This window comes from Podarcis cretensis, assembly GCF_951804945.1.
Source record: "Podarcis cretensis genome assembly, chromosome: 8".
NCBI lineage: Eukaryota > Metazoa > Chordata > Lepidosauria > Squamata > Lacertidae > Podarcis > Podarcis cretensis.
Genome location: NC_137177.1, coordinates 8,481,212 through 8,496,360, shown reverse-complemented (window position 1 = coordinate 8,496,360; position 15,149 = coordinate 8,481,212). Strand labels below are relative to the sequence as shown.

Sequence of the window (15,149 nt, the reverse complement as noted above, 5' to 3'; positions counted from 1 at the left end):
TGGCTAATTCCGGAATTCTACTGTAAGCCAATCAGGTTGTGGATTCACTTCAATCTGCAACATGATTGGGTGGTTCCTGCCAACCAATCATACTGCTGCATTGTTCTAGGACCAATCAGACTGCTGCATTCTGAATCCTATTGTTCTAGGACCAATCAGACTGCTGCCTTTTGGATCCTATTGTTCTAGGACCAATCAGACTGTTGCAGTTTGGATCCTATTCAACTCAGTACATAACAAATATGTTTATGGAAATGTTGTTGTTCACATTAATGGCTTTCTGGTATGCGGGGTGGGTAGGCCAGGTAGTTAATTTAGTTAGCCTAAGTTAATTAACTCAGAGCTCCGGGGAGGGGCCTCCTTTTTTTGCGCGGTCTAACCGCCGGCTGAGGCAACATCCCTTCGCCCTGAGGTAAAAAGAAGCTCAAAAGGCCTGTTGGGCGGGAAACCTCGTCAGAGGCTCATTGGGCCGCCCATCCCCACCAATCCCCGCCCATTTTCCCCCTCCTGAAGAACATGACGTCAAAGAGACCCCGCCCCCTTTCTCCCCCCCGCCGCCCGTGGTAGGGAACACTTTATATCGATCGCGCCCCGCCCTTCATGACGTACATCCCCTTCAGCCAACCCGGTTCCGAATTTCAGGAGCCACCGCCCACGTCCCCGCCCAGAAGGGGCGTGTCCTCCTCCCCGAAAAGAGAAGAGCCGCATGGGCACTCCCCCGGCACTTCCCGCGTGGCGGAGAGCGGAGCCGGGTCCGTTCAGCGGGGGATCAGGGCGGCCACGTGGAAATCGGAGCCGGCAGTGGTTTAAAGGAACTTCCCTGGGGAGGAGACTGAAGCAGCAGGAGCAGCAGCAGCACGAGGAATCCACTGGATCCCGCTTGACCCACCTGATTCCGCGTGGCGCTTATTCCATTGTGCGCCAAATCGCATCCTGATTTTGGGACCTTTACGCGTGGGAACTTGGCCGCAGCTGCAGCTTCTTCCTTAAGAAACTCCTTATTTGGTGCATTTTTACCAGATCTCTTTCCATTTCCGCCCTCCTTTCTTATTTTTGTGTGTGTGTGTGCTTTTAATTGCTCCGCGATGGCGGCGGAGAAATTCCCCGGCGCCTCCAACGGGAGCATCGGGGCTCCGGCGCACGTCGGAGTGGAGGTCCCCGAGGGCGGCGGCAAGAGCAGCCTGGGCGCGTCCCGCCTGCGGGGCTGCCTGCGGGCCAACCTGCTGGTGCTGCTGACGGTGGCCGGGGTGGTGGCGGGCGTGGTGGTGGGGCTCGGGGTGCGGCAGCTGCCCGGCGGCGGGCTGAGCCGCGTGGACATCCTACTCTTCTCCTTCCCGGGGGAGCTGCTGCTGCGCTTGCTGAAGATGATCATTTTGCCCCTGGTGGTCTGCAGCCTGGTAGCGGGCGCCGCCAGCCTGGACCCGGCTGCCTTGGGGCGCTTGGGCGGCTGGGCGATGCTCTTCTTCCTGCTCACCACCCTGCTGGCGTCCTCCATCGGCGTCGCCCTGGCCTTCATCATCAAGCCCGGAGAGGGGGCGTCGGCCCCCAAGCTCTTCGGTGACGAGGCGGCCGTGCCCGAGGCCAAGCAAGTGGTCGACTCCTTCCTCGACCTCATCAGGTGAGCGGGGAAGGGGAATTCGGGTTTCTGCAGGCGTCACATGCTCAGAGGCACTCTTGGAATCGTAGAGTTGGAAGGGGTCCCCCGCAAAACAGGAGCCCTGCGCACAACCGCCCCTGGCTGGGCTCGATCCGGCAACCTTCTGGTTAACAGCCAGATGCAGTGGCGTAGCGTGGGTTGTCAGCACCCGGGGCAAGGCAAGCAATTTGTGCCCCCTAACCCGCACGCCTGGCACCCCCCTCCACAGTGGGCGGCGACCCGGCGGCTCGGATCGGATTTGCACAGCAGTGAGAGAGAGTGAGTGAGCCAGGTAGGGGCAGAGAGCTGCGAGTGCGAGCGCCCCCCCAGATGTTGTGCCCGGTGCGGCCGGCCCCCCCTGCACCCCCACGCTACGCCACTGGCCAGATGTACAGCTTGTTGCTGTTATTTTTAAAAGTATAGCTAGCATTGCGTTTTATACTTTGTACAATTGCACATTTCAGCAAAACAAAGCAGTCATGTAACTCTGGAAAGGAGCAATTAATTTGAAAGGGAATATCACCTGTACATCTATGGCCAGAAGGCAGTGATGTAAAACCCAGTGCGAGGAACGGGATATCGCTTCCCCATAGGCACTCCTGTTTGTCCAGTGTTAGTGCTGTTGCCCACCCTCCAGGAGGAACTCCATCAAGGCTGAACCCTGGGGTTAAAGCCACACGTGGCAGGAGCAGTTAACTGCATCTTAATGTGGCGGTTCATTTCTGCCAGCTAGGCGGATCCTCCTGAGAAAGCCATGCCCCATGGGTAGTGTATTCTGAAAGCGGATAGTCGTGGTTGCTTTGCAGGCTGACCGGCGTGTGAATACCAAAGGTTTTTTTAAGGCCTTTGCATGTTAATCACTAGCCATAAAATCTTGACCATATAGTAGCTCGTGCACTTAGCGATCAAACCTTACAGTGGGTAGCTAGTTATGCAATTTGTAACTTGGATGTGTTCAGGGCACTGTCTCTTTATTGCTTAAAATGCACAAATTCTTGCTCAGATAAAGACTGGGGAGAGAGAAGAGCAACCCCCTTGAGGCTCATATATGAGGTGTGCTGTGGGGGGGGAGCTTCTGTGACCCTTAGATCCCTGCCTAAAGCAATAGGTGCTTCCTTTGCAGGGCAGGCGGTTAAAAAAAAGGGGGGTACTGTGTTCCAACTATTCCCTTGGCCAAAATATGCATTACTTTAGTGGAAACAGAAGGAGCATGTGTTCATGCGTCTCCTCCCTCTTGTTTGTGGGACATGGCCCTGGAATGCTTCTTTTTTTAAAAAACCCTGGGATGGTGTGTCATGCGAGGACAAACATTGCCTCTCTGTCTTCTCGCATTTTCTTGGATCTGTTTATTCCACCCTCCATGTCACGCATGCCTTTATGAGCTGGAATATAATCCAGTGTAAGAGGATCGCATTTCTCCCAACCAACGGGAAAGCCCTCCCCTGCCCCCTCCAGAGAACCAGAGAAAAGGGCCGAAATGTCTCAATCCCGGCTAAAATACGCCCTTCCAGAAAGGCCATTAGTCACAAGGTGTAGAGTCCTCCCCCCCCCCTCCACCGATGGGGGTACAGAATGTTCTAAGATGGTCATCCTGCTCTGTCATGGCTCTTTTCCCGCTCCCTTCCTGGCAGTTTTTGAAATAATGTCATCCTTCCTGACGAAAATGGCCTGGAATGTGCCGGGATTAGGGTGGCGTCTGCATCTTCTTACTGAATCCAGGGTGGTTGTGGTGGGCCGGCTGGCCTTCTCTGGGCGGTGTGAAAAACACTTTGTCAGGGCAGAGAGGGCTGTGGCAAGGAACAGCTGCTTCTGTAGCAGAGGGATGTGGAGACCTTGCGCCAGGTTTCTCTTCCCGTCATGCCCTCCAGATGTTTTCATTTACAACTCCCTTTGAGGCCCCAACCAGCACAGTGAGTTGTAGTCCAAAACATCTGGAGTAGCACCAGCTTAAGAGACGGCTGGTACACGGTTTTATTTGGTGGCAGAAAACACAATTGGCTGGCAGCCCCACTTAGAAAAGGAACTTGAAGGTATCGAATCGCCATTTCTGATTATGGGCCACTTCGGCAAAACTGGATGGCGGTCTTAGATTAGTAGTCTTCAACAGATGCAGGCCTTGTATTTGTGGACCCCATTCTTGTTCTTTTAGCGTACGGTGCTCCTGTTAGAAAGGAACTTGGATATATAAGCTAGGTGCTTTAGACCAAGGTTACAGTCACCAAAATGGAATGTCTAGCTGCCATTTTTCGGCGGCTCTTGAGTCTTATTTTTCCAAGGAAAGCCAGACTGTGGTTGATTCTCAGTTAAACATCTGGCTAGTTCAGAGGACAACCTTGAGCTGGGTTAAGACCTTCGAGAACTTAAAAGAAGAAAAGTCACTTGATCCCGAGATAGTCTACGTATATATTGGCATATTCCTGATCTCTTCTTCTTAATAGTGACTGCTCCTGCTACCCAGGCATCTTCACTTGGTCGCAAGTAGTTGAAAGCCAGGTGCAAAATGTGCCTGGTCCATCACTGCTGCTCATCTGCAGGTCAGGAGAGCTGGTGGACTGAAGATGTCATAACCCAGAGCATGCCAGCTTTGTACTGAGTACCTTGCGGGGTTAGTCCAAAGATCCATTGACCGTTTACATGCCTCCTAGGAGTAATAGCAATCACCCAAAAGCCTTTCCCTCTTGGGCTCATTCTGCCGAAGCGGTGCTATCTTTGAATGCGTCTCCCCTGGGGAGGTGATTCTGGTCCACGTTGCTGTGGCTGCAGTTCGCCTTTTATTGAAAATGCTCCCCCCCCCCCCGGCTGCCCAATGCTAGTTGTGCTGCTGGTTGCTGTGGCAACCATGCAGCGCTAATTTCCGCAGGTTTAATGATAGTTGTGCAAAGATAATACGAGGCTGTAATCTAATCTACGGGTCCTCTAGACAGATTTCCTCTTGTGGGAACCTGACAGGCAGAGGGGTGAGCATCTACTGGGATGCTTGCCGACATTAACCTGGCAGATTGAAACCTGGCAGGTAGCTGTGGCATGTCCAGCGCCTCTGCCAACTGGGCTGGCTTTCTGTTGCAGAGGGATTTAACAACAACAAGAAACCCCATAAATGTGCAATTGCTGCAGTGTGTTCCACCACCTCATTCTGGTCATACACAGGCCAGGTTAGAATTGTTTCAAGGAAGCACGGATCCTCAATGGAATAGAACAGTCTTTCACAAAAGGACCCAAGTTCAGTCTTTGTATCGCTGGTTAAAAATAGAATCGTGCATCAGGTGATGAAGATGTTTTCTGCCCGAGATCCTGAAGAGCTGCAATATTGGTGTGTTTGTGTCACCATCCCAGATAGAAAATTATGAGAACCACCTTGTTTTTCTTTATCTGACCTGGATCTTAGAAGCACTGGAACATCCCGTCCACGCATAAAATAGATTTATTTTTTATCTCATATTCTTTATTGAAAGATAAAAGAATACATAATGACATGCGGACAGGGTAAGATAAGACACAAAAAGGAAGAAAGGAAGAAAAGAAACAGTAGAAAACAGAACAGAGCAGCAACAAATGTATAAATTACAAGAAAATGTTGTAGTTACTCAGACCATTAGCTAATACAGTATTTATATAACAGATTTTTTTGGCTACAGAGTACTTGAGAACTTGCGTAGAGACCCCTGCTCCCAGCCCAGCCTACCAGCTGGAACTGACACCCCATGTGATGCATGCACAATAGTTGGCCCAATGTTTTGTGATCATGTGGGTTGTTCTGGGTTGTTCTCTTCCAGTTTTCCTCCCACTGTTGCAACCTCTGGGCACCTGCCACAGCAAAGCACTTGCCCAGGCGCTGTGCCCCTGAGACACAAAGTTCCAAGGAGCTGGGGAAAGCTAAGATATAGCAAGAACCAGTTCCCCCACTTCCTCTGCCCAGACACATGCTCCCAGTCCAGGATCTGTTGCAAGACCTTTTTTCCGCATAGCTTGGAGTTGTGGGTGCCACGTAGAGATAATTTCTACCCTCTTCTAGATGGGCATCTTTAATTTCAGGGCTGGCTGGGTTTTAACATTCCCCACCCCGGGTGGGGGTATAGAAGCCTTTTTATATACCTGCCCATTACCAAATTTGGTATTCTGGTAACCCTTGCCCCCTACTTTCTTCCACCTCACCCCCCCAAAAAACCCCCTCTCTGTGTTTAACAACTACCACAAACTAGACTGTTGCAGGAGAATGTGGATTGGTTGAATTGCCTCCAGGATAATGGGATTTCAGCTCATTTTCCACAACCATTGGCCCTTTGGGCAGGGGCAGATGGGAGCTGGAATCCAAAACATCTGGAAGGCACAAAGGCGTTAGCAGGGCGATCTATAGCGTCGAGCTACTGCCTCTGCAAGCAGTGTCTTAATGCCGAAGAGAGAAAATCTAATAAAATTGTACCGTGGCTACCAGTTAACCTTGGTTGCAGCTCTTTAGGATCTCAAACACAGAAGCATTTCGCAGCTCCCACATACAACCAGTGTTAGAAATTAGGCAGACGTGTTTTGCGACTGGCGCGGGTCCCATTGCGACCATGTGAAGGTCTGGGGAAAGCCAACCGTCACACAGAGAAGGATCTGAAATATTTCCCTCGAAGCTTTTGTTTTGTTCTGGATTGTTTGGCTTGACGTTTCAATGTGCTGCAAGTCTCTTCGAGATCTGTTCTTTACAGTATAAAGCAGCATAGAAACGGAGATAGAATAAGAATAAATTCCATTGTCTTTTAAAAACGAAGGATGCCCAGATGTTTGGTTGTGGTGACTGTAACCTAGGTTTAAGGTGCCGTTTGGCCATTGGCTTATATATCTGAGTTTCTAACACTGCATATGATACATGTTAACTCTGCCTTTGCCAGCTTGGTGCCCTCTGGGTATTACAAGTCCCATCAATTGGAGTCCAGCAACATTTGGAGGGCACCAGGTTGAGGATGGCTGGGTGGGAGCTCAACTGCATTCTTTACTGTGTGTGCTTCTCTCCCCGCTAAAAAAAATTGCACTACGTAATCCATTTCTGATGCTCTAGCAAGCACAAGCCTTGGGGGGGGGGGGAGTTCCCCTGTTTTTATCAGCTTACCTGGCATTACACACAAGTGGGGTAGCTTCCTCTCCCTGCCTAGATGGAGTCTCTCTGACTTTGCTCACCTTTGCCAAGTCAAAGATGTGACCCATGTCCAGCTTTTTCAATTTGGACCATTTCCAGTTGAAGGAGAGACAATCTTATAAAGACGGTTGCCCTGCCTGCTTGCAAATAGGCTATTGACTTCGCCTTGCCTTAAGACCAGAGAGGTCATGCAGTTTCAATTGTTACATTGGCCACAATCCGATTGGTGTGTCCACCCTCCGGAACAGCTGCTTGCATCACCCTGGTGATAAGCCCAGAAAAACAGTTTTGTTCAGAATTTTGCCAAAATTCTGTATGGGGGAAGCTCTGCTCCCCTTTTTTGTTTTTGTTTTGTAATACTTTTTAAAATTAAGTTCCCCTCAACATTTTCACATCAAATAGTTTCGTAAATTGACTTCCCGCTCCCACTTCAGCAGTGTTCTTACTCAAGTTGTTGGAATGAAGTAATGTGGTTTTAGCAGAAATGATATAAAGGATTAGGTTAAAATTGATTTTTTAATTGGTGAAAGACAAGAATTACAGTATATTAAGATAAATTATTAGGATAAAAACAAAGCTGGAAAGGATTTGCTGAAACATCTAATTGAACTACAAAAAAGGGAGGTGTGAGGAGGTCAAGGAAATAAGCAAAGGAAAGAAAGTTATGTAAAGGTTTGATCTTTTTTTTTTAATTGTTTGTATTTTTTCTGCTTTTTTATTTTTCTTTTTTTTTTGTTTCTCATTTTTTCTCTTTGTAATCTTTAAAATTTGAATAAATACTATTAAAAAAAAAGCAGTGTTCTTACTCAAACCTTTTCTATGGCACTATATCTTTATTACACAAAGTTTCTCTATTACAGTTTTGTTATTCTGCTTCCGTTGCTTCTATCTCCTACCCTGACCGTGATTTCGTTTGACTATAGTATTTTTTTTAATAGTCCAAGAAAGGCCTCCATTCTTCTGCGAAATGTTCATCATTTTGATCTCTTAATTTCCCTGTCAGCTTTGCCATTTCTGCGTAGTCCCTGCTGTTTCTGAGCTCGAACGCTGCAGCTCTTTCAAAATAATTTGGCGCCATCAGATTTGGAAACTTGTCCTGTAAGAGCTTCCAGAAGAGGAGCCCCGATGCAGTCATACTTTGGTTTTCAAACACCGCAGTTCTCAAACGTTTTGGCTTCCAAACACCGCAAACCCGGAAGTGACTGTTCCAGTTTGCGAACGATTTTGGGAAGCCGAACGTCTGACACAACTTCTGCAGCTTCCGATTGGTTGCAGGAGCTTCCTGCAGTGAATCAGAAGCCGCACTTTGGTTTCCGAACATTTTGGAAAGGCGAATGGACTTCCGGAACAGATTCCGTTCGACTTCCAAGGTATGGCTGTAGTCCGTTGCATCAGAAGTGGCGGAGTTAAGAGATGCATGGAGTTAAATTTCTGCAAATAAAGTTACTTTGGCCTTGGGTTCACTTTTGGTCTAAGCTGGCGATAAAGCAGAATAATAGAATTGTCACTTGTGCTTTTGATAAGCTTGAGCTCCAGCAGAGCTAAACCCCTCGCTATACGAGGCAGAGATGGGAGGGGAGCTTTATTAATGCTGATATTGAGCTTGAGCCGGGTTAGCCCTCTGCCTCTGCCACTCTGGGGGAAACAAAGAGGGTGTCTTTCAGGTTGACCTCAATCTGGGGCTCCCCGTTTGTGGGTGGAGCCGTATCGACTGATTACTGCTGTGGGTGGAAATCCAGTTTTCCGCTGTGACCTACCAGTGGAAATCCAGTTTTCTGCTGTGACCTTCCAGAACCTGGGGTAATGCTGAGCAACTCTGAATCGAGCCATTGTGGACGGATGGAGCAAGCTGGCAGTGGTTACGTAAAGGCTCTGGCTGCAGAGAAATGGGATCTTTCCGGGGGCAGAGAAGACCGCTCAGCGAAGGGGGTGGGTTTCTCCAGGCATTTCTGGGAACAGGAATGCTTTTGGGAGATCCTAACACAGCCTAGTGCCCTCTGGTGCAGCTGGCTGAGAACGATGGGAGTTGTACCCCAAAAACATTTGCAGAGCAACAAGTTGATGAAGACTGTGATAGAACTCTTTTCCCCCCCATGTCTCTGGAAGGGTCATGATTTTGGGTTTTGGTTTTTTTGCATACAGTAAAGACAGTGGACGCTCAGGTTGCGAACGTGATCCGTGTCGCTTCTGTGCACGCGCGGGTTGTGCTTCTGCGCATGCGCAAAGTGTGATTTAGCGCTTCTGCACATGCGTGGCCGCCGAAATCCGGAAGTAACCCGTTCCGGTACTTCCAGTTTTTGCCGGTTTGTAACCCGAAAAAACACACCCTGAAGCATCTGTAACCCAAGGTATGACTGTATCAGAAAATGGAATGCACACACGGTTTAAGAGTTGCTGAGTCACCACACAACAAAAGTTGCTGAGTCACGCTCAAAGGAAGGCCCTTTAAGAAGATAAGTTTTTGGTTGCTGCCTAAAGGCAAGAATGCTTGGGGTTTGCTTAATTTCAGCCAGAAGCTGATTCCAGAGAACTGGAGCTGCAATTCTCCCGGAAAACTGTACTGTTACACCCAAATTTGGCGAACCACGCTGTGCTTTGCCCTCCAAGTCAGAACCATGGCATTGGTTCATCTTGCTTCTGCTGAGTCGCGGCTTTCCCCCTCTCCATCCTTACATGGAAATAGCACAGACTGACCTTGGGACCTTTTTGCATTTAATTTCTCTGCTCTCCCACTGAGCTCTGGGACTTCCCTAAAGAGGCATGTCCCACTGCTTCTCTTGCACAACAGCCTTGAACTTGCAACCTTCAGTGGCTCTGAGCAGCCGGCCGGCCTCCAGCTGGCGAATTGTGCCTCTGTTTTCTATTTGGGAGGCAAGCAGCAAACTCTCTTCCCAAACCACGAAATTGGATTAAGTGTATTTGGGGAAACAGGGAGCAGCAGGCAAGTCTGAGGCTGGGTGCTGGTGCTCAAGCCATGATTGCAGCTGTTGCATTTGAATTTCACTAGACTTTTGAAAACCCCATTGGCCCAAGTCCTTTTCTTGCTGAGTTTAGTCAAGGTCAAGGGACCCCTGACCGTTAGGTCCAGTCATGGCCGACTCTGGGGTTGTGGCGCTCATCTCACTTTATTGGCCGAGGGAGCCGGCGTACAGCTTCCGGGTCATGTGGCCAGCAGGACTAAGCCGCTTCTGGCAAACCAGAGCAGCGCACGGAAACGCCGTTTACCTTCCCGCTGGAGTGGTACCTATTTATCTACTTGCACTTTGAGGTGCTTTCAAACTGCTAGGTTGGCAGGAGAAGGGACCGAGCAACGGGAGCTCACCCCGTCGCGGGGATTCGAACCGCCGACCTTCTGATCGGCAAGTCCTAGGCTCTGTGGTTTAACCCACAGTGCCACCCGTGTCCCTTCTTGCTGAGTTTATGCACCCCCTAATCCTCATTCAGTAGAGCACGAGGCTGTCAATCTCAGGGTTGTGGGTTTGAGCCCCCCATTGGGCATTCACAAAAACAGTCAGGAGATAGCCATGTGGTCATTGGAGGATAGGCTATTCCACTTCTTAGAATTGTGAGATTCGGCTGGCCTTCTGCGAACACGATAATAAATCTAGCGTCCTTTGCCTACTGTGTTTTGTTTTTTTAGACAAACAGCAAATCGTTCTTGAATACCATGAGAATTCAAGAAAGGCAGAGTGGTCCATTTCCCTCGCGTTGTTCACAATGTGTCATCACCCCTCATTTCTCTCCCCCCCCCCCCAAAAAAAAATTGGTTTTCCAGCCCATCAGGCTCTTTTGAAAACAGATAGGCAGAGAACACATTGCTGAACTTCATGAACCCTGGGAATAAACCTCTCTGCTTATTTCCAAGCAGACAGTTCACTACCACGAGATCCTTGCGGTGGCGATGATTTTTACACGCAGAGTCAGAAGCGCCTGTAGTTTATGAGTCGCATGGAATCTTGAGTCATGAAAGCTGACATTTAAACATCTGCCATTAGAGGGAAGGTGCTTTGAAACGATGTGGGGGAGAGGAGCTAATTCTGAGAGCTTTGTGCAGGGGGTATTTTGCGCAGGGTCTTCCAGCAATTCGGCTGCTCATAATGGAACTTGGGCACTGTCACGATAGAAAGGAGAGACAGTTTGCAACGATGCTTTTTGGAGTAGGTGCGGTTATTTCTGTGCACCGTCTGTTTCTTTGACTCGGTTCGTTCTGAAAAGGGGGTGGGACCAGGATGGTTTTGTCCTCCTAAATCTGATGCAACATGCGCCGGGTGTTGAGTTTCCTTGATGATGTCATGAGGTTGGGTTTTTTGTGTGTTTCCCCCCCCCCAAAAAAAGCTAAAGAACAGTTCGTTTAGGCTAAAAAGATGACTTATTTCTGGGCTGAGAGCAAAAGGAAAATTCCAAATTCCTGAGAATTAGGGGTGGGTGGAAATCCTCAAGAGCCACAGGTGGCATTCAGCCAAGTCTTACTATGTATTGAAATGAATGGGCCTAACTTAGTCATGCTCATGAATTTAAATGCGTCTACTCTGAGTAAAACTTAGTTGAACACACATTTTTTAGATCGGGGGTCCAAAATCCTGGGAGCCCCAGGCTGACATACAGCGGTACCTCAGGTTAAGTACTTAATTCATTCCGGAGGTCCGTTCTTAACCTGAAACTGTTCTTAACCTGAAGCACCACTTTGGCTAATGGGGCCTCCTGCTGCCGCTGCGCCGCTGGAGCACAATTTCTGTTCTCATCCTGAAGCAAAGTTCTTAACCTGAAGCACTATTTCTGGGTTAGCGGAGTCTGTAACCTGAAGCGTATGTAACCCGAGGTACCACTGTATATAAGTCTAAGAAGCTTACATGTGCACTGCAGAATGCATTCGGACCTCGGAAGTCAAACACCTTGCCAGTCGAATGTTTTGGCTCCTGAACGTCGCAAACCCGGAAGTGATTGCTCTGGTTTGCAAATGTTCTTTGGAACCTGAAGATCCGTCGCGGCTTCCATTTGGCTGCAGGAGCTTCTTGCATCCAATCGGAAGCTGCGCCTTGGTTCCCGAACGTTTTGGAAGCCGAACGGACTTCCGGTACGGATTCCGTTCAACTTCCGAGGTATCACTGTACCCTGTGCACAGAAGAATACCTGGTGAGGCTTTGACACCCCCCCCCCCCCGAAAAATAGAAAAGGCAAAAGCCTTACACTGCCCCTCCTGGTGCAGAAGGAGACGGGAACCCTCAAACATTTAGGATAAAAACCACCTCCCAGTTACAAGAAAATGAACAGGGGTGGCTGGGAACAGAGGCCTTGACAGACATTGGGGGGGATGCTATCTTGTGGGCTGCATGGACCCCAGTTTTACAGTATGGCTATGACATTTATTCATGCATTGAAAGGGGTTGGACTAGATGATCCTTGGGACCCCTTCCAACTATGATTCTATGGAAAGCGTAATGCTGGGGGTCAACAAAAGAGGTTTAAAGACTGTCTCAAGGCAAATCTAAAACAATGTAGTACTGTATAAACACCGACAACTGGGAAACACTGGCCTGTGAGTGCTCCAGTTGGAGAACAGCCTTTACCAAAGGTGTCATGGACTTTGAAGACACTCGAACTCAGAACGCAGGGGAGAAATGTGCTAAGAGGAAGGCACGCTTGGCAAATCCACACCGTGATCAACTCCTGCCCAGGAACCCATGTCCCCACTGTGGAAGGATGTGTGGGTCCAGAATTGGCCTCAACAGTCACTTACGGACTTATTGTTAAAACCGTGTTTATGGAAGACAATCTTACTCGGCTACAGGTGATTGCCAAAGAAGATGATTCTCTGATCTAAACCAGCAGTTCTTAAATGAGTCTTATACTGAGGACTGCTTCTCTCTTGCTTGGTGTCTTTGGGTTCCCGAGCTTTCTAAAATGATAAGTCATTATACGGGAGGGTATTTGGAAGGTTTTGGAATTCAAACCTTTCTGCTGTTTGTCCTTTGTGGCCACAGTCTAACAAAGATGTACTTGTTCTGGGCTGGGGCGATTTTGGAGAGGATGTGCCAGGAGTTTCTTCAGAGAAGCTGCCTCAGACGTTGCTGGCTTTATTTATTTTTTATATACATTTTTATTGTGTGTGTTTTTTGACATATCATTTCCAACAATCCTATAACATTACTTCTTATCTTATACAATGTTTTAGACTTCCGTCAACACCTCTGATGATTTTCCGTTCTTTATCACTTATTCTGCATTTCTTAATTTCTCTGTTAATCTTAATTATCATTAACTAATAATTCTCCTCATAGTCTTTCTTGCAATATTTTCAAATAGTCCTCCTTACAAAACTTCTTGCAGTCCTACTTGCGTAATCTGTTCATTACAATTGCTTTTCAAATATTTTGTATATTTACTCCAGTCTTCTAAGAATCTCTGTCCCACAGGTTTCGAATCCTTCCTGTTAATTTATCCAGTTCTGCATAGTCCATCAATTTCGTCCGCCATCTGAAAGATGTTGCTGGCTTTATGCAGGCATAACCACGGTCAAATGCAAACCGCTTTAAATTGTGATTCCCCATGTCGGTTGATCACCAGCCTTTGGCCACGGTTCAGGCATATGGCTTAACCATGGTTAAAACAAGAGGAACCGTGTCTGTTTTGCTAGTGATTGAGACCATCCAAATCTGGGTGGGCGAGCTGGAATGCCTGAGATCCCAGAATGTGGAATGGGTGAGATTCAATAGGATATAAAAACTACAGAAAGGGGGTGGAACAGGTGGCGCTACTTTAAATCGTCGTTCTCCAACCTGGTGCCCTCCAAATGTTTTGAACTGCCATTCCCACCAGTCCTAGTCAGCAAGGCCAATAGTCCGGGATGATGGGGTTTGTAGCTTAAAACATCTGGGAGGCACGTGGAAAGGTTAATGGAGGCATTGGGAGCAATAATTTGAAAGACTTAGGCAGGAGCAAGTACAGTTAGTTTTGTCCTCTTCCCTAAAGCTGTAAGGGTGATACCTGAGGAGGAGAAAGATGCTCAGGAGATTGCTGGAAGAGGAAATGGGAGACTTCATCCCAGGGTAAATAGCTGCTCAGTTATAATAACAGACAACATTTCAGATACGATTGTGCCTTTCGGAAAGAGATAAGAGGAGACTCGACCCTTCATTCAATAATGAGCAGTGTGCAGGGCAGGGCCATAACCTGCTTTTCTCAAACATGGCATACCTGCAAGTAGAAAATAGCCTGGTTGGTGCAGAGCAGTCGCCTTGGGTTTCCGAAGAAAGAATTTCTCATAAATGGAGGCATGAGATAAAAGGGAGCAACGAGTCGGGAAGGTCAAATTCCTTTAGGCGGTGGCTCAGATTCACTGTAAGAGAGGTTCAGATGAAATCTCCATGTGGGTTGCATACATATATCAGTGTTCGAAATTAGCCGGGCGCCAGTCGCATTTTGCCAGGTTGCAGTCAGCTGGTGTGCTGGGCACCGAGGCAGCAAATGATACCACACTGGTTTTCTTTCTGATCTGGTATCCAGTTTCTCCCCTTTTGTGTTTCTCAGTAATATCCCCCCCAATAAAATAAAATAAATCTATCTTAGCACAGGATGCTTCTGTCAAGTTCTTTGCTAGAACTGCGATATCTCACCCTGGCATCTTTGCAGCATTCAGCCAATGTAACAGCGCAGTTCTTTGCATAATTTTTTTGCTCCTCTAAGTTTAGCGTCTAGTGCTGCACCCATGGGTGGCCACCCATGTCTTCCAAGCATGAAACAGAATGGCGCGTCTTCCACAGATCAGTATGCAGAGTTCTGAGAAGTTCGATCGTGGTCTGATAACCCGTTTGCCTGTGGTTGATATGCCGCAGTTCTGCTTTCATGACAGCCATGAAGAATTGAAAAATTGTGTTTCGGATGTGAGGCCTCGGCCCACTAATGCTCTTCTCATGTGGAGTGGGGTCCGCCAATGTGGCGCACCCGACAGAACGTCCTGTGAAAGGTCTTAGTGAATTCTCCCCCTGAGAGAGAGTCCATCACACTTTCCCCTCAGTTTCTGAGGTTCAGCCTCTGCTTCTAAGGAACATCCCTCCCTGAAACATGCCCACATTTCTCTTGAGGCCAGGATTTGACATGCCCACCTGCCCATCTGTTCAGGCTGAGGAGGGATTGCAGAGTGCTTCTCTATGCGCAAACATAGCAGTGGCTCATGCAGGTGCATTTCCCTCACTGTTTAATACGGGCGTGGGGCGCACCCACATTTTTGCGGCCCTCTTTTCTGTGTTTTTAGATGGGGCGGCCATTTTGTGACATGCAGCGGCCCCCGCCCCAAATGGCAGCCATTTTGCCACTTTCTCAAAATTCCAAATGCTCCCACCAGCCCCCCAAAATGGGAAGGGCTGCTCCTCCCTCGCGTCATATTTGGAAGGGTGC

At 48.4% G+C, this 15,149-nt stretch overlaps 1 protein-coding gene across 1 annotated transcript in view; it reads left to right on the top strand.

The window, feature by feature from the left end:
* Nucleotides 1-708: 708 nt before the first annotated feature.
* SLC1A5 (solute carrier family 1 member 5) overlaps nucleotides 709-15,149 on the top strand; it is a 38,174-nt gene continuing 23,733 nt past the window's right edge. The window contains exon 1 of the mRNA XM_079985547.1: nucleotides 709-1,618. Within this exon, the coding sequence (XP_079841673.1) occupies nucleotides 1,086-1,618 (533 nt within the window). The 5' untranslated portion in view covers nucleotides 709-1,085. The remainder of the gene's footprint in view (nucleotides 1,619-15,149) is intronic.